Source organism: Salminus brasiliensis, chromosome 20, assembly GCF_030463535.1.
Source record: "Salminus brasiliensis chromosome 20, fSalBra1.hap2, whole genome shotgun sequence".
NCBI lineage: Eukaryota > Metazoa > Chordata > Actinopteri > Characiformes > Bryconidae > Salminus > Salminus brasiliensis.
The window spans coordinates 33,205,658-33,226,260 of NC_132897.1; the positions used below are offsets into that span (position 1 = coordinate 33,205,658).

The 20,603-nt window shown below is 46.4% G+C and overlaps 1 protein-coding gene and 2 long non-coding RNA genes across 8 annotated transcripts in view; 2 read left to right on the forward strand and 1 right to left on the reverse strand.

Moving 5' to 3' along the window:
* Nucleotides 1–36: 36 nt before the first annotated feature.
* LOC140542311 (uncharacterized) lies at nt 37–12,910 on the forward strand. Of its 2 annotated transcripts, XR_011977998.1 has the most exons (8): nt 37–559; nt 759–1,938; nt 2,235–2,445; nt 3,099–3,336; nt 3,746–3,869; nt 7,438–7,511; nt 7,604–7,683; nt 12,026–12,910. It is a non-coding gene; the product is annotated as an uncharacterized lncRNA (long non-coding RNA). The 2 variants fall into 2 exon arrangements; XR_011977999.1 differs by lacking the exon at nt 7,438–7,511.
* Nucleotides 12,000–20,603, reverse strand: part of unc5db (unc-5 netrin receptor Db) — a 169,944-nt gene continuing 161,340 nt past the window's right edge. For all 5 annotated transcript variants that reach the window (XM_072665227.1, XM_072665225.1, XM_072665228.1 and 2 more), the window contains 3 exons: nt 18,040–18,204; nt 15,913–16,091; nt 12,000–12,875 (listed from right to left, as the gene is read on the reverse strand). In XM_072665227.1, coding sequence (XP_072521328.1) covers nt 12,680–12,875; nt 15,913–16,091; nt 18,040–18,204 — 540 coding nt within the window. In that variant the 3' untranslated portion in view covers nt 12,000–12,679. The remainder of the gene's footprint in view (nt 12,876–15,912; nt 16,092–18,039; nt 18,205–20,603) is intronic.
* Nucleotides 12,935–20,541, forward strand: LOC140542312 (uncharacterized). Its single transcript, XR_011978000.1, has 2 exons — nt 12,935–13,253; nt 15,904–20,541. It is a non-coding gene; the product is annotated as an uncharacterized lncRNA (long non-coding RNA).

The window sequence follows — 20,603 nt, forward strand, 5'->3', positions numbered from 1 at the left end:
AACAATGGACGATCATTTAAATCTGCATTACCTACTCGCTGCCGATTAATCGAGAAGGTCAGTCCTGAAGGGACGGTGTTGTCCTTGGTCTGTCCAACCTACTGAGATTGGCAGTTGACCTGTATTGAGGCATGGACTCCACAAAACCTATTAAGAAGTTGGCAGCAGATCCTTTAAGTGCTGTACAGTGCGAGGTGGGGCCTCCATGGGTAGCATTAATGATTCTACACTGGGCCCCTAAAGAGCTCTTATCCAGAGCTTCTCCATGTGACTCATGCTACACAGGTAGGAGAATGGACAGTTAGGAGTCTTACACAATGGCTCTCATTGGTGTAGCAGGGATTCGAACCCCAGTCTGGCATTGGATGTTCTGTGGCTAGCCACAGTAGAACACCGACCACACTCGAACTACACTCTAGGAAATCATCGAGAGTTTCATGCAGTGCAGTTCATTTCCTGTGTGCACAGTGTCTCATTCACAAGCTAACACCTTTCTCAGAAAAGCATGCGGTGTGGGTTGCAGTGAAGACGGCGACGTTATGACAGCAACAACAAACAGGTACGACAGTGCAAGTCACAGTACGGCCAAGCACCCCATCGGTGTGTTTCTCAGAACTGCATAGAATGAATTCATCAAGTAGGGCAAATTGGTTTTCCTGTTTCCAGTTTTAATTTAATGGCAGTTTAGGCTGTTAGAGCTGTTGGTTTTGACTCAGTCATGATGGATAATGTTTTTTTTTCTTCACTCTCTCTCTTAGCCATGTGTCTTCTGATAAGGCCCGAGGGTGAAGAGGGTGAAGGGAGGGGTAATCCCAGATAAGAGCACATGTGGACTTTGCCTCTAAAATTTCAGCAAACAAGAAGAAAATTCTTGACCCGACTCCTTCTCTCGGAAGTGCCCGAATATTCAAATATTGACTCTCTCCTCGTTCTCCAGGTCTTTGATTTCCCATCGATGTTTGTCTTTCCACAGGGACAGACACTCCACTCCACTTTTGTCTTTACTGGCCAGTGTTTGCACAAGCAATCAGTCTAAGAAGTCCACTATCACGTCCAAACCATGTGATCAGTGTACAAAGTACGAGGCACGGACCCCACAGGACCCTCCGAAGGCGTCCTGTGGTATCTGGACCTGTCACCTTCTGACATTACGGCAGATCATGTGAAGTCGGGAGGTGGGGCCTAGATCAGCAGCAATGGGCCTTAGGTTGTCCCTCCTTGGGGAACTTTTGGTAGGTACTGACCACTGCAGGCCAGGGACACCTGCTTCAACACATCGCCTTTAAGACCCGACTGGTCACTCGCTGTCTTAATATATGACCCCAGACCCCTTTGAAGGGCGCCATTGTAATCAGGCAACCAATGGTATTGACTTCACCTGTCGGTGGTTGTGATGTTACAGCTGAACCCATCAGTGAACTCGAGCCCACCTTGTTGGAGAATTGAGCTCAGGAGTTCTGGGCCAGAGGAGTAGTTAGGGTGTGGTGCATCTACCAAAACCCAAAATGAATGTATCTGAGATCAGAAGGCTTACAAATGGTTAGAGTGTCCAAATACTTTCCAAAATCCCAACCATGTCCCATTATCCATTTTCTGAAACGTCACATATTTTAGAACGTAGAGCCCTCCAACATTGTGGCCACCAAAACACCAGGTGGCCACGCCACCGCGTTGACACCACGTTGGTTTTAATGTTATGGCAGAACTCAACAGTAAACACCATCCTCGTGGGCAAAGGACGCGTCTAAAAGGGCACGACAGGCCATGGGTGGTGGTGGTGGTATCTCAGAAACCACGAACTGTGTGGGATGTTCTAGGCCCGCTAGTCAGAACAACAGTGGTGCCCCATGGGCCGCCGATGCCGATGCTCCACTGTGGACCATCTAACCTCTACTCCATGCCACGGCGCCTCGCCTACTAGCATCGTCCAAACCTACGGTAATGTTCATAATGTTCTGATATGACATTTATGTGCAGATTCATTACAAACAGATGAATTGAAAAGACTACATGGGTGGACCAGCGTGGACGTTCCCATGTACGCAGATGGACGCCCAGCCGCAGGCCTTCACGGACGTGTGTGTGTGTGTGTGTGTGTGTGTCCCTGGGCTGGAGTGCCGCTGTTTGTTGGGGAGTGTCTGCTGAGAGAGCCACAGCCACCCTGACCATGTGCTCTCAGTAACGTGGCCACCATGTTGTCCAGTTAATATCAAGCACACGTGTGCCTTTAACAGAGCCGCAGGCAGGGGGCGCTGTGCAGCTCGCTGCTCGCTGAGGTGCCGCTCTGAAAACGGGCGGGGAAAGAAAAACAACCCCAGGCGCATCAAACCCACCGCGGTTGGTCGGTTAGAAGGGGAGAATTGCGCCCAGCTGGACCCCCAATGTGGCTGAAAGCAGTGGAAAACACCCCCCAAGACCCCCCTCCCCTCCAGTCTGCGCTCTCAGGTAGGGGGTCTCTCCTCTGAGCGGGTGTGGTGGTGCTGGCTAGCTGAGTTAGCTGAGTTAGCTACCTATGCTAGCTAAATGTAGCTACGCCTTCCCGCCCCTCCCGACGCCCTCGGGCAGCGGTTGTCATGGTGATAGTAGCTCGCTAGCTAGCTGAGCTAGTTAAGCAGAGGGTAGCTAGCTAGTTAGCTTAGCAAATGGGAAAATAGTGACAAAACTGAGGAGAAAAGCGCCTAAAACTCAGCTTTCCGTCCTTTCAGCAGCAGTTCCTCCACCATTAGTCTCCACTCAGTCGAGTTAGTCTCGTCTAAATGTTTATTAGTGGAGTTTTCCTGTCAGACACAGCTGAATTAGCACTAGCTAGCGCCGTGGTGAGCAGACTTGTGGTGTTAGCCTGCTAGCTAACGCTAACGCGCCTCTCAGGGGTTCAAAACCTCACACCCAAATCTGGAGGCTCTCCCCTCAAGCTCATTAGGTAATGTTCTTGAAAAGCTTTTAAAATAGTCCCAGAGATTAAGATGAAGACGATTCTCTAAGATTATTTTATTAATAAGATTAATAAATTAATCAGATTTTTGTGACCATAAACTAATGAAGACTTTCCAATTATGTCCTCCAGTGTCCTCATGTCCTCTTCTTCCGTGTCACCACAGGTCTTCTTCCACCAGCTGAACTGTGGAGCTGATTCCTCCTACAGATGTGAACTTATTCAAGATGGGGTAGACAGTGAACAGGCAGCCCCTCCAAGGGTCCTTTTGGAGTCTCCAAAGTCCCCCAACCTCTCCAGAAAGAGAATGACTGCTCGAGGAAGATCTGCACTAGATGAGAAACTTCCACATCTCCAAGGGAAAGGGAGATGGGAAACGTCCACATCTCCAAGTTGCCCTTTGAGTTTTGTTTATTCACTTATTTATTATTGTGTTTATTATGATTTATTCTGGTGCCAGACCCAGAGCTAGTAAATCAGAGAGACGAGGCATTGTCGTTCTAGCTTTCACGGCTCTCACTGCTGTCCGACTCCAGCAAAGCCTCGCTTTCACTTTCCCTCTCAAAACCTCTCCCACCTCATAAAAATACCGCCATTTTTATTGATAAGCGTTCACAAATAAGTCAGTGCCCATCAGCATCATCATAACTTGGCGTCTGATTGACGTGAGGCTGGATGGACGTGTCGTTGGAAAGCTGAGAGCTAGGAAGATGGAAGATGTCCCCTAGTTCAGTAGCCGTACGTTTAAAACGGTCATCGTAATCCTGAGAGTCAGCCTGTTCGATCGATGCATAATTATGGAATCTTTTCCAGGCAGGGTAATCAGGAATTCAAAGTAAAAGGGCGACGTCTACGAAAAGCTTCAACATGGACCTGGACCTCAGATGTTCACAGTGATTGATATGTGGCTTGCCGGCGGGCCAAGGATTTTTAAGAGGTAAGCATTTGCTGCTGTTGTCAGAATTCAGGACTATATTTGATCATAATTAAACAATTGATCAGTTTTAAAGTAAGGCCGGTAGCGAGGTACAGAAGCCACGGGAAAGTAGAACCATTTGCGCTACTTGCGCACCTTACCGTGCCCCCTACTCCGGTAATACCGTATACCGGGGTAATACTTTGAGACGGTATGACGCTATGGAGGGGGGCTCCAGTGACTTGGAGTTTAATCTTAACTTAATTCTGCGTCATATTGAAGAATTTCAATTGGTCCGTTCATCTTAAACTCTCTCAAAAATCGAACCATTGCACTAGAGCTGGACGATACGGGCCTGTTGATGGATCACGATGTAGATCAAACCAGTAACACTGCTTTAAATGAAATACTGTAGAACACAACTGTATTTCAGTTCAGATAAATAAAATAAAGCAAAATCGAACTTCTGACCAGTCAAAAACTTTTAGAGCTTATTAGGGCTTTCCAAAAGCATCTTAGAGGAGAACACACTAAATTTGTTGGTCAACTGCAAAAAAAAAAATCAAATTTGAATCTAAAACTTAATCTAAAATTGATATTGATACAAAATAAAATGACAACCCTACATCTCTACTGTTTCATTTGTACAGATTCAAATAGTTTTACATCGTTGGGAAACAAGCCCACAACTAATTAAACAAACAAAAACATCATAGATCCTATCAAAAACCCTTAGTATAAATTCAAGCATCCTTTAAACGTACAAATGAACATTAAACTGACATTCGTTCCGGTGTAGTGTCTCCGTTTGATCTCACTGTGTCTCTTCGTCTTCTTCTCGTAAGGCACGGCGCTGGAGAAAGTGGACACTGTGGGCTGTTGTTCACGCTGGTTGTTTTAGGAGGAACACCAGCACTTGCTTTGGTCTGAGACTGTAAAGTCTTGCATTGTGTATGCTGTGAAGGATGGCCCTGCTCTAGATGATAAGGAGGATTAGCAGTAGTACTCGCCTTTGTGGGACATGTTTTCAACACGCTGCTCTGCTTCTTGCCAGACTTATCTTCTTGCCAAAATATCTTCACGCTACCGAATTTGTTGGCCCATCTTTTTAGCGGTTTCTTCGTCTCTTGAGCATCAAGAGCGTTCGTGAAGTCGGGATGCTGGTTGATCACCACCCCACCTCACCCTCGAGTCCCCAACACGTCCTAAAAGTGCTGGATGGTGCACCACCATCCTTTACACCCCTCTAGCCCACGGGTTAGCATGTGTGCATCAGCCCAACCTGACATGGCGTTCTATCGCCCAGGCCTGCGTTGTAGTCACCAGTGTCCCAAGCTGGCTTCTTTAGATTGTGGGGCTTCAAGACTTATGTAGTACAGGGTTTCCTGTAGACTCCCATTCTTGAATATATTAGCCTTGTAGCTCCCGTGTAGAACTAAATAAACGAACGTCAGACATGTTTGGGGAAATATGAGTAAAGCATTGCTCCTCAAAGAGGAGTCTTAATTTTGACTCTGTGATCGGTTAACTGGTCTCAGTCTTGGTCCTCTTGGTCCTCTGTATTCGTCTTGGAATGAAGGTGTTGGAGCGTAGGGTCAGCCATGCTGGCTTGACAACTCTGGAGCAGGGAGGGAACCATTGTTGGTACAAGGGCCTAATGTGGGTTTTAGGCTGCCCTTTGGGGTCTGGGTGGGACCCATGTGAGATTAAGGTGGGCTGGAGCTGGAATGGAGCCCTTTTGGGATGCCCACCTAGCCCACGTTTCACCCTTGTGAGCCTCACATGAGCATGTTAGCCGAGTTAAGAAGGTGACTCCTAAATAACCTTGATTTATTTATTCACTCATTCATTTATTTTGATTGTGTTCTAGTCTAGCGCGTAGGCTCCAGAAGGGGGCTCGTCATATTAAACATTCGTTAAGTGGGGCGGCGGGTGGCCTCCTAATGTTGACTCAAGGTTCCAGGGTTTTGCCGTGTAGGTCTATGAAGAAGTGTCATTGCCTGAGGCCTCCCATTCATCATTCTGCCTTCTCCAGTCTGCAGGTGCCTCTGCTAATGACAGCGGCCAGCGAGGAGCCATGTGAGGATTTCTGAAGGTGACGAGAAGGTTTATGGAGCTTGATGTCGTTAGAGTATGAGGTGATAAAAAAAAAAAGTAGCGGGAGAAGTCTGTCCTCAGGTACCCCGTCCCGATGCGGCAAAGTCCTTAACTCTAACAAATGAGGCCTTTGACACCAGGCGGTCTCATCGCCGTTCTATTAGCATAGCCTCCGGCCTCAAAGTTGCTTAATGGTATTTAAGACAGAAATATAATTCTGAGGAAGCTCTTGGTGGAGGTGACCTCCACGCAGGATAAAGCTGACCACACCCTCCCAGCTGAAGCCCGTTCTACTTTTGGCTTGGTTAGCTTCAGTAGGAGCTAATCGGCTAGCTTGTTGATAAGGGAAGCAATGGATGCCAAGGTCCAAACTTTTGTTCACATGATCCCTTGCCCCTTTATTGAGCTAACATAGACTATCTGGACAAAAGTTTTGGGACACCTGCTCATTTGTTGTTTCTTCTGTAATCAAGGGTATTAAAATGAGCATATCTTGCTTTTGTTGAAGTAACTGTCTCTACTAGAGCATTGCTGTGAGGATTTGATGGCATTCAGCGACAAGAGTGTTCATGTGTTAGCAACTCATTTCAAACGCCAGCATTTTAGAGAACACAGGTCTATCACTGCTCCACAGCTCAGTGCTGGGGGCCTTAAACCCCTCTAACCCACGCCTGGCATTAGGCAGCATGGTGCCAATAGGTTCTTTTTTTTATTTTTTTTTATCTGGTCCGAAGAGTCCTATTCTAATGGCAGCACTTCTCTACATATAGTGTTGTATTGGAGTGGTGGTGAGTTGACTGCGTCAGTTACTATTTCGGTATGCTGATGCTAAATAATACACCTCCTTGCTGATTTGCCACTGGAAAGTAGCTGCTTGTTGTGGAATGTCTGGTTAGTGTGCTAAAAGTATCTGGACCATGTGGCTTTCCCTAACATCTTCAACAGGTCCATGGCCACCATGGTCTCCAGTTCTGCCTAGTTCATACCTTCTTGGTATGAATTGGCGTGTTTAGGCTTAGGTCTTGTCTGATTTTGTCTGTGGTCCGTTCTCAAGCCAGATCGCTTAATCTGTGTGTGTTGATTTTGCCAGCACGAGGGTGGATGGATTCCTTCAGAGCTGTTTGAAGTTGGCTTCTTCCTTCCAGGATAATGCAAAGAAAATCCCCAAAGGCTTTATAGCGCTTTACAGTGACAAAGACTTCCTTTACTCTGGTCTTCAGGGCCAAATATGACTTCCCACTGTGTTTAACAGCGGAGAAAACCCCTAAATGATCAGATTTTTTTACAGCTTGACGTGGTGGAGCAGCTATTACCTTACCTTACCTAGAGTGAGCCCAGAGAAATTAGAGAAATGAAAACCTCACCTTTTGTTCATCCTTCCATAAAACCTGTACACCACCAGGGTACACACCCAGCAAACATGCTCATGTGGGGGCTACCATGGCTGCATACTTTGTTACTGGGACTCAACTCATTTGGTCTTTCCAAACAGGGCCCTCATGCAGTGTTCAGATCAACTCAGATGGGGAAGATGTTTAAGCTCACTTGGCCCCATCACTGACCCTGGTGGGCATCCATACGGTGGGGTGGGGGGATTAATTTTATTTAGATGCTTCGACAGTACAGTGAAATTCTGTTCTTTACTTATCCCACCTTAGGAAGCCAGGAACGCTGGACAGAGCACAGCTGAAGCAGGGAAGGTGACGGGGCATCAGCAGTGGCAGCTTAGCGGACCCAGGTATCTTGCTTATGTGATTCAATTTTTTTTTATTAATTATTTGACCAATTTGATGTACTTCCTATGTTTGATATTAGCTGTGGTTGATGGTTTACACCCCTGCTTTGCCACTGCGACCGGGTCAATAGACTATATGGGGCATAAACTAGACCAATAGTGTGTGGAAGAAATGGCCATAGACAGGAAAGTAGGCTCACAGCAAACAGGGGAACAGAGTGTACTGGTGCCACCTGCTGGTGCTTAAGGTGAAAAGCAACGGCTCTTCACCTTACAGAGACTCACAGAGACTGAAGAGCACTCGCGGACAGCCGACTGCTCCAGTTCCACCAGTGCAGCTGCTAGACAGAAAGAGTGAACCGGTCCCATTGGTACTGGTGTCACCAGCTGAAAAAAGGGACGGGTCCAAGTCACCGGTGTTCAGCTGTACATTTATTTCCAAAAGACTGCAGATACATCAGCAAGTCTACTGTACAGAAAACATCCAAAACGTCCCCAAGTGTAGATACAGTAGCTATACAGTATACCACAAAGCTGGCCTGGCGATACCGAACGAAAGATTTCTCACTAGTAAAAAGAAAAGAAATAAGAAAAAAAACAAAAACCCTCGTCCTTCTCAGTGCGGTTGATTTAGATGACTCAGCCCCGTCGGTGCTGTACAACATTCAGCATATACAGCAGTAACCACAGGACTTTTAGGACTAACCCTAACACACACAACAGAAATGACTCAATGTCTCGTGTGCTTTGGGGGGGGATTCCACTTTCAGTCACAAAATCTGATTATACCTCAGGGTCCTTATTGTGAGCTGCTTTATGAAAACCCCTCAAGAGTTTTTATGTCGTCTGAGTGGTATAGGGAATGATGATGATGATGGTGATGATGATGAGGGTGAAATGGTGGGAAATCTGAACGAAACACGTTTGCTTTAGGGACTATTTTGCGGTGCAGCGCTCTGCATGTATCCCTCCACCATGAATGGATTTGAGGCTGAAAACAGGCGTATCAGGCAGTGCATTCCTCACAGTCTGGTGTAGTAATAGCTTTCGAGGCGTTCATCTCTTCAGACTCCTGGTTCTGTGAACATTTCTGACTGGATAAGTTTCTCAAGGACTGAGTGATGTTTTAGCATTTCATATATATATATCCATTTTATTTCGCCTACCTAATAAAATCTCTCGGTTATGAGCACAGAAGTACAGTACATTTCAGTAAAATACAATGACTGGGAATGAGGCAAATGATAAAAATACGTAGTTTGGTCATTCATATTAGCTCTGACGCGCATATAGCCTGTAAAATATACTGTTTTAATAACCTTGCAGAACGTCTCGTCGTGGGAATACTGTAGCTGTAGCTTCTCATACAAAATACATCAAATGGAAATCAAAGTGGTTCACACACCATCACAGTGGCAGCCTTTTTTTTTCCCTCTTCTTTTTCTGGTTTAAGATTCAACAACATACATACAGTTTACCTCGAGGAAAAGGGGGGCACAATCTAACACTATTTTTTTTGGCAAAATAAATCTATAAAAATATGAGCAGGGTTTATTATGTTGATACAATCAGCCTTCAATTCATCACCTTTGCTGCAAATGAGTGCAAAACGTTTCAGACGAGCTTTCCATACTATGTACAGAAACCTCCCTGCGTCCAAATACATACGTCATCAGTGAAGAGACCAAGTAAAGTAAAGATAATTTTATATATATATATATATTTATTTTATTTTATTTATTTATTTATTTATTTTATTCTTGAGTAAAAACAAATATTCAAAAATATAACTTTTTACCTCATACATTGTTTTGACTGCGGTGGGCTCCAGGTGTTTACACCAAGTACGGACACCAGTACATTAATTAAGCTTTCCCTGGAATGGTGTCTACCAAGACAACAGATCGGCTGTGTCCCAGCACAGAACTAATTCTTCGGGGTAAATCTGGAGATGTATCCGTCTGAGCGTTTCCATGGGAACGCAAAAAAAAAAAAAAAAAAGACCTAAGGTACATTCAACTTGAAACTGTTCGCCCAGGGTTAGATTGTGCCCCGCTCTGCTTCAGCCAGTCCTCGAGCGACACTTCCATTCAGTAGAGAAGGTATCTGACCCACCCGACCCTGTCCTAAACTTCGAACGGCGCCCCGTTGGCCAGGCCTGGCTGGGAGTTGTGCAATTCCTACAGACTTCAGGCCACATCCCAAAAGCTTGAAGTCAGCAAACCACTGACTGCAGTATATTCCACAGGTCATCAGCGTTCGGACGCTGCTCCTATGTCGGGTTTCTCTCAGATGTATAGAGACAGAGGTGTGTGTATAGCTTTTTAAGAAATAAAGTAATATATATATATATATATATATAAGATGACGGACAGAAAAGAGATCTTTGGGCTGCAATAGTGATGTGCAGCAGCATCGTCGACTAGTGCAGTACTCTCAATCCTCGGGACCACCTACACACTGTGCGTTTTCACTCCTGCCCTTTCCTAACAGTCCTTATCAAGCCCTTTGTAAAGTGAGGCAGGTGTGTTAGAGCCAGTGCAGTGCCAAAGGCCTTCCCCAGCTCTAGGTTACTCCAGTGGTTGTGTTCTCAAACAGGTCTTTCATTTCACTGGATTCTACCACCTTGTTTTGCCAGGAGCCTATCCAGACTGTACAGCTTCGAACACCAGACGTGGTACTGCTCTACGACTATACAGATTACCTGTTAAATGGGCACTTAACTTGAAATACCGTCAACCGAAATAATTGTACCCTTTTATATATATATTTTAACCTTTTAGACCCCGTATGTATGTATGTATTCCATACTCTCAAAACTACATGACAGTCATAACTAACATCAGCTTTATAGGCCCCAAAATAGAACCCTGTGGGACTCCACATAAATATGCCAAACCGCAGCAGCTCTGGTGCCTCCAGGGGGGATGAAGGACAAGTCTAGAAAGCCTAGAAATAGGATCTACTGTCATTCCAACAGCCATAACGCCTAACCTTGTTGATGGCAGAGGAGGCCGAGCTGCCACTAGATCATATGTTCGTATCAGCAAAGACTTTGTTAGCCGGACAGTTAGACCGAAACAGTCTTCTCCAGTGTGGTGGTTAAAGGACTCTGGCAGTAGTAGGAGACAGTTGGTTTTCGTGTGAGCAGGAGTGTTGGCTTGCTGTTAGCCTGTATGCAGCGCTATTTATGAGCTTCCACGTCTAAATCGGAGCATCCAGAGACATTCAGGGATAAAATAAACAGAAGAAAGTAGCAGCAGCACTAACAGTAACGTATTTGGGCATGACACCGGCTACCGAATGACTGATGACTTAAGAGGTCCGCACGCTAACCACTGTTATAAGCTTGCCTTTAGCTTCCAAGCACACTCTAGAGGTGTCTAAAATTAGCCGCCCGCGTTTCGAAGCGTCTTTCTGGGACGTTAAAACGTCTAAAGTATTTAAACGCTAACAGCTCACACTCATCTTTCTCTCTTAATGACCACCAGCGCCAGGTCTGTGTTGGGCCACAGCTGCCCTTTAGCTGAGGCTGAGCTATTGAAACCCTCCCAAAAGCGAGGTCCCCCGTGGAGGGAGCAGATTAATGAAGGAGATGATTTGGAAAGGAAGGGCATAACTTTCTTGCGGCCGCATCCCTCCAGACCTCCGACAGCCTCCGTTTCTTCTGCTTCGGACGTTAATTACATCTCGCCGGCCCCTTGTTTCTCGCGCCGGGCCAGCCAGTTTGGTCATGGCAGATAAGAGGCGTTTCATTCTCCCCAGGTCTCTCCGGAGGGGGGCTTGCGTTTTCTTTTTTTCTCACCGCGTCTCAAAAGCGAGCCAGCGGGAAGAACAGAAGGCAGTGTTTAACAGCTGCTTTTTGCGGAGGCACTGACCCTCTTTTGCTGCAAACTGACACTGCTGCTACCTTCTGCCTTCAGCTCGCTGGCGGAGGCTGCTCCGCTTAGTGTGTTTTGACAAGACGCCGTGGCGGTTTGGAGGAAAGGAGGGATTTAAAAAAAGAAAGAAAAGAGAGAAAAAAGAAACAGGGTTTTACTGTACTGTCAAGCAGCTCGCTTTAACTGAGTCACCGGGCCAACGTCCTCCGTTCGGAGGCGACCACAGCAACTGTCGTTGTTATCTAACAGGAACACATTTGTGCCGTTGTCTTGACAGTCCTTCTGAGCCAGCGAGGCCCCCCCCCCCCCCCCCCCCCCTTCCCCGAGCCTAAGTCAGCGCTAAGCCCTCACGCAACTCCAAGACTGCTCCTCGCTCGTGTATCTGAAGATAACCACCACAGAGTTATAATAATAATAATAATAATAATAAAAAAACCCAACATTTAACATATTTTATTCATCAGCGTCCCCGTAACGACATTTACAATGGCAGGCCCCCTGCTGAGGGAACACCCGGAGGAACGAAAATCAACAGAAAATGTAAATAGGAGGCTGCAGAGAACACAGTGTGCAGAGAACGGGTCCTCACTCGACTCGACAAGGGAAGCCTCAAAGCTCAATGCTTCTTTCTTTCAAAAGCGGCGGCTGAACTGACCTCCCTGCTCTAATATGCTTCATAGTGCAAACCAGCCACAAAGTATGCAAGTAAGTAAGTACGTAAGTAAATGTCACCACACTGAAGCGTTTAAAGGTCCATGCTGCCAGACGCTGGACTCTCTCTCACTCACGCACACACACACACACACAGCTCTGCTGGAACAGGGAAGGTGCCAACCGATGAAGAAGCCGAAAGAAAAGGTGGACCTCCCGTCGCTGTGGCTTCGCGTTTCAAATGTCCGCCGTAGGTCCCCTCCGTTTAAGCCGTGCCAGATTGTGAACGTACACCACGTACTCAGGGATGTGTTTACTTTATTGTTTGTTTGTTTGTTGTCTGTGTCCTCCCCACCCTCACCCCTTCACTTTCTCTTTCACAGGTTCAGAGTCCAGCGCTTTCGTTGCCGGGCTGACCGCTGCAGCGAGTAGGTTTGCATCTGCTGGGTTTCAGTTCTGCCGGGGGCTCACTGCTTGAAGTCCGGCTCCGTCCCCATCCCCGTCCCGTCGGGGCTCTTGGCCGAGCTTTTAGAGTGGATCTTGCTGATTTCCTCCAGGGCGCTGGCCAGCGAGTCCAGGTCGCCGCCGGCCTGGTGCCGAGCCTCCCATAGGCTGAGGATGACCCCAGACGGGCTGCTCTGCTTGGCGAAGTAGGACAGGTTCCTGCAAAGACAGAGCAAAGGGGAACCGGCTTGAGTGAAAATATGAAAAGGTGAAAAGAGAGAAGTACCGGCATCGTTACCATCAGGGGAGTGGCAGTACACCGTACATGGCTTATTTATCTTTGTACTAACTGCAACGTGTGTCACTTCGTCTTACTAACCGTGAGTTCGCGTTTGTGTCTGTCTGTTTACCCTGGAGGAACATGGCGACCACGGAGGAACGAGCTCTCCAGACGCTTAGCGAGAACCTCGCCCAGCTGGACCGGCAGATCCAACTTCTGTCGGAGGGGCAGTCAGAGCTCCGTCAACGCAAGACGAGGCTGCCCGGGAGGCTTCCTACGCAGTCGTCTAAACCCCGGCTCTACCTCCACTCCAGCTTGTGAATGCTGTTGTTGCTACTTTTTCTAGGACCTTGACTGTGAAGGGGAGATTTGATATTGGCCTGGGGTATTTCTACTTGAGGCTTTTTGAGAATGGGCTTTGATGGTTGCTAGTTTAAGAGACTAAGGTATGTAGCCAATGCTAAGGGACAAGTTTATGCTATGGCAAGTACTGGTTCAATAACTGTTGGATAACAGTTCTAGCTAATTATGCGAACCAAGTCCTTTTCAGAGTTGGAATACTCTAGGTGTGCATTCAAGCTGATGTATCATACAACACCACTGCTGCGGTTAGGGACTATGAATTTCTAGACATTTTTATCATTTAAAAGGTCATAAATCTACTATGTCAGTGGGAATAGCGCAGTGACTTTTTTTGGTAATTGTGATAAGATATGATTGGGTTTGGATGCTTTGGGGTTCAGTTAAAATGTTGTAGGACCCACTCTCAGATTCAGCCTTACGTTAGACTTTAGTATTGACCCTGGGTCTTGAGCTCTGGCTGAACCTGACCCCATCTCTGATCACTACCTTAATCAGCAAACGTCCCATACCAACCCCAGCAGCTAGTCTATACATTATTAACCTTCCAGATTGAACCATCTCCTGCCCAACTCATCCTACAAATCTGTAACCTTGACAGTGTTACACCAATCAAGATCAAACAAATAAGGGAGGAAAAGTAAACAGCTATGATAAAGCAGCTTGCCGAGCCCTGGTATCGAACCCACAACCCTGTCGTCAATAGGCCAGAGCTCTAACCGCTGAGCCACCACCCTAATGTCCCTGTCACATAATCCTAGAGTAGCCTTCAATAGCGTGCCTGCCCCCTGCAGGCCTAGAGCCTTTTAACCCAGTTACTGAAAAGGACTTTAGATAACAGAAGAAACCAGTAGTTACCATCAGGGGCAGTGGTGGCTCAGTGGTTTGAGCATTGGGCTATGGGCGACAGCGGCGTGGGTTCGATACCCACGCTCGGCGAAGTGAGCAAAGATTTCAGCCACTGCCCCTTTCTCACTTTACTCACTTTGAGGTGTGTGTGTGTGTGTGTGTGTGTGTGTGTGTGTGTGTGTGTGTGTGTGTGTGTCCGTCCGTCCATCTGTCCATGCCCCCCCCCCTTCCCCTTCATGCCCCTTCTCCCTCTCCCTCCCCCTCCATGCCCCCCCCTCCCTTCTCCCTCTCTCGGCCAAGGCGTAAATATGGTAATTGCAAACTCGTCCCTCAATACTCTCTCTCCCTTCATGCCCCCCTCCCTCTCTCTCCATGCCCCCCCCCTCTCTCTCTCTCCATGCCCCCTCCCTTCCCTCTCCATGCCCCCCCCTCCCTTCTCCCTCCATGCCCCCCCCTCCCTCTCTCTCTCTCCATGCCCTCTCTCTCCCTCTCCATGCCCACCCCCTCCCTTCTCCCTCTCCAAGGCGTAAATATGGTAATCTTGTCATTGCAAACTCGTCCCTCAATACTACTTAAATTAGCAAGCCTATTGTTATAAATGATGATTTTATATTTATATATACACCCCTTCATAATCAAGGTCCTAGATTTCACTATTGTATATCATATAAAATACACTAAAGGCATCAGTTAGCATTATTAGCTCATCAAATTCTTCCTCACACTAGACTTACTACTAGTTTCAGCAGTTCTTTAAACATCATTGAGTAAACCAGCACTGGCCATTAGAGGCAGCGGTGGCTCAGCGGTTAGAGCACTGGACTACGGATGGCAGGGTCGTGGGTTCAAAACCCAGGCTCAGCAACTTTAAAATAGTGTGGGAATTAAAATACTAAAGGAATCAGCCCTCATTTAGTTTATATCCTGTGTGACAGATCGTCACCACTTTGTTTACTTTAATGATAAATACTCTCATTACACAAAATTACGGTGTTCCACAAGGGTCAATCCTGGGACTGTTAGTCTTTATTCTTTATATGTTGCCTTTGGGTAAATAATCTGTAAGCATGGTGTTGACTGTCATGGCTATGCTGATGGCATTCAGCCAAACCAAATGAGGACCACTGTCTCAAGAAACAAACAACCAACCAAACATATGGTCATACGGTCTTATGTATTCCTCACTGCTGCCTGCAGTACCCTTTCTGGGCAGCTGAGGGCAGTGTGTTAACACAGTTCTCTCTCAGCGCTGTTCAGAGGCAAAATCCAATAAGCACTGATCTGCCTCGAGTCCTAAACTATCCGAAAAGCACTCATGTAATAATAAGTTTCCTTAAAGCCCAACAACGAGTTACATCATGAGCATCAAACAAACGCTCCTCTGCAAAATGACACTTAGCATGCAGAGGTAATTAAATATCGGCCTTGGTGATGTATAATGTATAAGGTATAGTGTGCATGCCATAACAGCACCATGACTATTTAAAGAGTTTCCAGTCGGATCATTATGCGACGGCGTGCAGCCTGACGGCGCTAACTGTGCCGGCCAGCGCTCCTCATATTCCTGGTGGTTTCTTTAATTTGTAAAAAAAAATGGTCATTTGTCAGGCTGAGTAACTCGAGCTGTATGAACTCAGCTGTGGGGGAGCCAATTTTACAGCAGGCTCATTTACAAAACTACCATGGACAGCACGCAAACTTTTAATATATTAATACTACTCTCTCTCTCTCCCTCTCCCTCTCCTCCCGTCCCTCCAGGGCTTTTACCTCTGAATGTGGAGCTTCTGGGCGAGGAGCTGCCAGTCCTTGCCTTTGGCATTGGCAGTGTCGAAGGTGGCGCAGATCCGCTGCCGAATGGACAGGGGGATTTTGAAGGCTTTGGCGCCCGTCTGCGAGGTGACCGTGCAATCTGCCTGCATAAAAAAGGGGAGCGTTTCCTTTTCCCTCTGCAAAGATAACAAAAAAACGGAGGGAAGGAATGAGGGCATTTTACCATATGCAACGGTGAATGCGTGCAGTGCAGGCCAACATAGACTGACCTATGCTAGACACTAGGCTAACTTTGCTAACAAACAATGGACTTAGACCAGTCAGTTATAGTCACCAACCTCCTCTTCTCTGTAAATACATTCTCAGAAATGTCTCGCAAACATTGTAAAACCAAAAACTGATGCTTAGACCATTCAAGAAGATCTTGATGCTATTAGAGTTGGAAAGTGAAGACCTGACCGTCCTATTTATCAGGTCACTGCAGACACACATCAGTAAAAGAAAGTCAGTCAGTTTAAAGGGTTGTCAAAATTTAGCCCCGTAAATGTTTGGTATCTGAGGTGATGCTAGGCTAACGCTGCTAAAAAAAAACAAAAAAAAAAACAATGGACTTGAATGTCACTAATCTGAAAAAGCATCCAGATCTTCATGAGTTTGGTAAATGGAGGTTGTGTAGAACATGGCGTGACTTACTTTAGTCTATAAACACGAAACAGAGCTGTGGTAATGATAATGTTGGTCCAGTTTAAATGAGATCTACTCTTGCTGATTAGTGTAGCTACTAAACGAAGATGATTTTAGGTCTATGTTCAGTGTCTGTTAGCAGCATTAGCCTTGCATCTCTCGGTCTAAACTAAAGAATCGCATCAGATACTCAGCCGTGTTGGCCTCACTGTGCCGCTCCCAGACTTGTGACAGGTAGGCAGCAAAATGACTAATTTGCCTTTCATTTGAATCAAGAAATGACTAACTAACTATTGAAGGGTGGGACATTCCATAATACAGCTGCTATGTTGGGTGTTCCCGTTCATATATCACCCCGTGACAGCGCTTGTCAGTTTTGGTTAATATGGTCCTTCCCCAATATCCAACTGTCTCCCACACCCTTGACAACTCTCAGCGTCATTTAGTGGATGTGTCACATTTAGTATGATCCAACTACAAAGTGCATTAGGTTTGACAGGGGGGGGGGGGTTGTAGGTAGGCAACAGCCTAAAAACAGCAACTTATCCATAAAACTAAGCAATCTAAATCTAACTTTGGGCCTTTAAATCAGAGTCGACTTGTCAGCACACAGGTTGTCCAGTCGGGCACGTCATGCCACAGAGAGGAGAGACTCCTGAAGACTTTTAAGGTCACGGACGGTGTGTGGAGAAAGTTTCGAAGCCTCTAGGGCTCCACTGAAGTACAATCAAAGCCACACTGCCCAAAAGAAGAAAGCTTGGAATATAGTAGTCAGTTCTCCCAGGAGTGGACACCCTCCAAAAATCCCCCCCAGGAGCAAGGCACAGAAAACTCAAAACAACATCTAAAGAGCAACTGCAGGGCTCTCTCTCACCTCAGCTCATGACCCAGCCACTAGAAAAACACTGAGCAGGAATGAGAAACCATTGTTAACTAAGAAGAATACACATGGTCCTCTCAGGAAACAGCTGGATGAACCGAAACTGGAACTTTCAGATTTTTGTCCGACATTCTGGCACCGAATGCTTTTCAAAGTAAGACCCTCACACCAGCTGTGAAGCATGGGGGTGGTAGTGCATTTTTATAGCAATGCCCCCGACACTAGGAAGGTAAGGACCAGCATCATGGCCAGAATCATGGCTTCATACACCATGGTGGTCAAGAGCTGGTTAACCAACTGGATGACCAGCTTTTCAACCACCATGACCATCAGCCTAGACCATCTGAACCCAGTAGGAACATGTCTCTTCTAGTCTCTTCTAGTGCATGCAAGCCAACCGACACCCGTGCCATCTATCCACCTGACCAATTGCGCTCTCTCGAACTACTCTCCCGACCCACCCCCTAACTGAAACGTGCAGTTCTGGAAGGAAGGTCACAGTGTTTACGGGTTCAAGCCGGTCAGACCAGCAACACAGAGAGGAGGTAAAGGGGCCTGACCTCTGCCACGGAGGTGTAGACCTGCAGGATCTGCTCATGACCTTTGACCTGGCGCACGCTGATCTTGCAGGAGAGCTGCGTGGTGGCAGTGGTGAACCTCTCCAGAGAAAAGGCACAGTGCAAAGGCTGCTGGTTACTGCTCCACACCTGACAGAAGGAAAACTCCTGCAGCAGACAGACAGACAGACAGACAAAGAGAACGTATAAGACATGCCAGTGATCAGATAGAAGGTGCTGTGTGTGCTTGTAGTGCTGATTCAGCAGAGGCGAGGCGAGGCTAGGCTAGGCTGTGCGCCGAATGCCATTACGAACCCGTCTCCACGTTCAGAGAGCCACCTCCGAAATCTTCAGGTCAAGAGAGACGTGAACCCAAATCCCTGTTAATTCCGTCAGTGGAGGTCGCTCCCAGGCTAAGCGTTAAAAACACACTAGAGAGCAGATTGCCTTTGATGAATAATTAAATTCCGAGAAGAGGTACAAGAGCAGGGCACGTCCTTGACCGCCGGCGCCCCATGTTCACCCAATCGCTGCACAGCACAGTGGCCTTGGGGACGCTCAACCAAATCAAATTAGTTCTCCTCTTAACTCACATGCAGCTCTCCTTTTACACTGGAGCTACGATGCTAACAAACAGCGCTGTTAACAAACTGTTCATACTCCATTATACTCAGCGGTGTTCATACTCTGACTTGTCTTGCACTTCGCAGTATTTGTACTGAACGAATGTCATCAACACCTCACGTAGCTCCAAGTGGTAGGAGCAGCCCTTTCGAAGCCCTCATTTTGTTCTTTAATTATTCGCTTCACACAGTTCAGGGCCAAAGGTTTGCATTACACCTAAACAGACATTAGATACTATGACTAAAGCTGCTTTTCAGTGAGTTTTCAAAAGTTTACAGACACTGTTAGTATTTTGTGGGTTGGCATTTGAATTGCTTCTCACATAGTAGCTTATCCCAGATAACATGCCCATGTGAAGCCTGTAGGCTTAGCCCAACTGGATCCCAGTAACAACATATGTACAAACCCACTCAGAGCCCCTTGTCCCTCCACGTGAGCTCCATGGGATTCTTCCAGACAGAACTGGTGTAATTCAAGTCAGTCGTCCATAGGTAGGCGTGGCAACTTTGTCAGATCATCGTCCTGCCGCATGACCTAGTTTCCTAGCTTCCTGGCTGATGCTTTGATGCGTTTGCTTCAGCAGCAACTTTCAGAGCTGCACTGACGTCCTTTTTCCGAGTTTGAAAGTCTTTAGCCTTTTGATAAAGTTTGACCACGTAACTCCAGTGTAAAACAAAAAAATAACTATTTCAGCCACCAAACCTCATTTTGGCATTTGGGCTTTGAGGGTATTTATTTATTTTTTTTTCTTTCACCAAACTGTTCCTTTAACGCTCATCTGAAGTTCCAGGCATCATTGGCTGCGCAGTGATGTCTGGATCTTGTGCAATTTCACAGTGGTGCTGAGCAGAGAGAATGGGATTGGTAGAGAAAGGCAAGCTCGACTTGCAGCAGTAAATCCTGCCTTGTCACGTCCCTGTGGTTTTTATGCGCTGGAGTGGGATGACTGACTCGCTCTTGAAATAGTCTTTCTCCTTCCCCTGAATTAGAATGCTGAGTCCAGGTTGACGCTGCAGCACATCCGTACAAAACTGTCAGCTGGAAACACAAGCTCTGCTGTTCTGAGATCAGCTTCCCAACCTTACCCATTACGTTTCTGCAGAGCTGGTTACAGATCAGCATGGCAGGACAGCTTCAGCTGACAGGAAGGAGTGTATGTAGAAGAAGCCTCATCTGTAACACACCTGGATGGAGTCACTGGCTTCTCTCTAAAACCATATTAGGCCAAAAAAATGCATTCTCCCCAAATGTACCTTTGCTGATTGTGGCCACCAAGATTTGGATTTGGAGCAAATCAGTCCAGGTCTGGTTTCCAAAAGTCATCCGGCATCTGTGGATGCTTTGTAGCGTACATGAAAAGTTGAGTAGAACGGTGCACCACCCTCTTGCAGATGAGCTTTCTTGGACCTCCACAGATCTCCTGAACTGCTTTTATAATTATTACTATTATTATAAACTCAGCTAATAGAGCTGTGTCCACAAACCTTTCCAAAACATTTGCCCAAAAGCTCCTTCAAGTCAACTGGCTTATACAGTGGTGTCCACAGACATTTGGCCAAAACGTGGGGTTCCAAAACCTTTCCAAAATTTGTTTCTAAGACACTGGCATAATATTAGTATTGGTATTCGTTCTACAGTGTTGCCAATTTTGATGTTTGCAGCTTAAAAAGTAAGATCAAGATCTGTCAAGATTTTTTTGTTAAAGTTTTTGGACACATTTCAATGCTTTCCTATGGGGACAGTATTTCAGATCATCAAAGAAAGATGTTTTTGACTATACTTCTAGTATATACATACTAAATATATGCGATGTGACTACTGGAGACGTTTTGTGCTGATGTATGTTCTACGTCCAAGATAACATTAAAACCATTCCATGCGTGGCTTTCGTCCAGATCTTGGTCCTTAGTCCTGTGGAAAACTCAATGCCACAGAAAACCTCA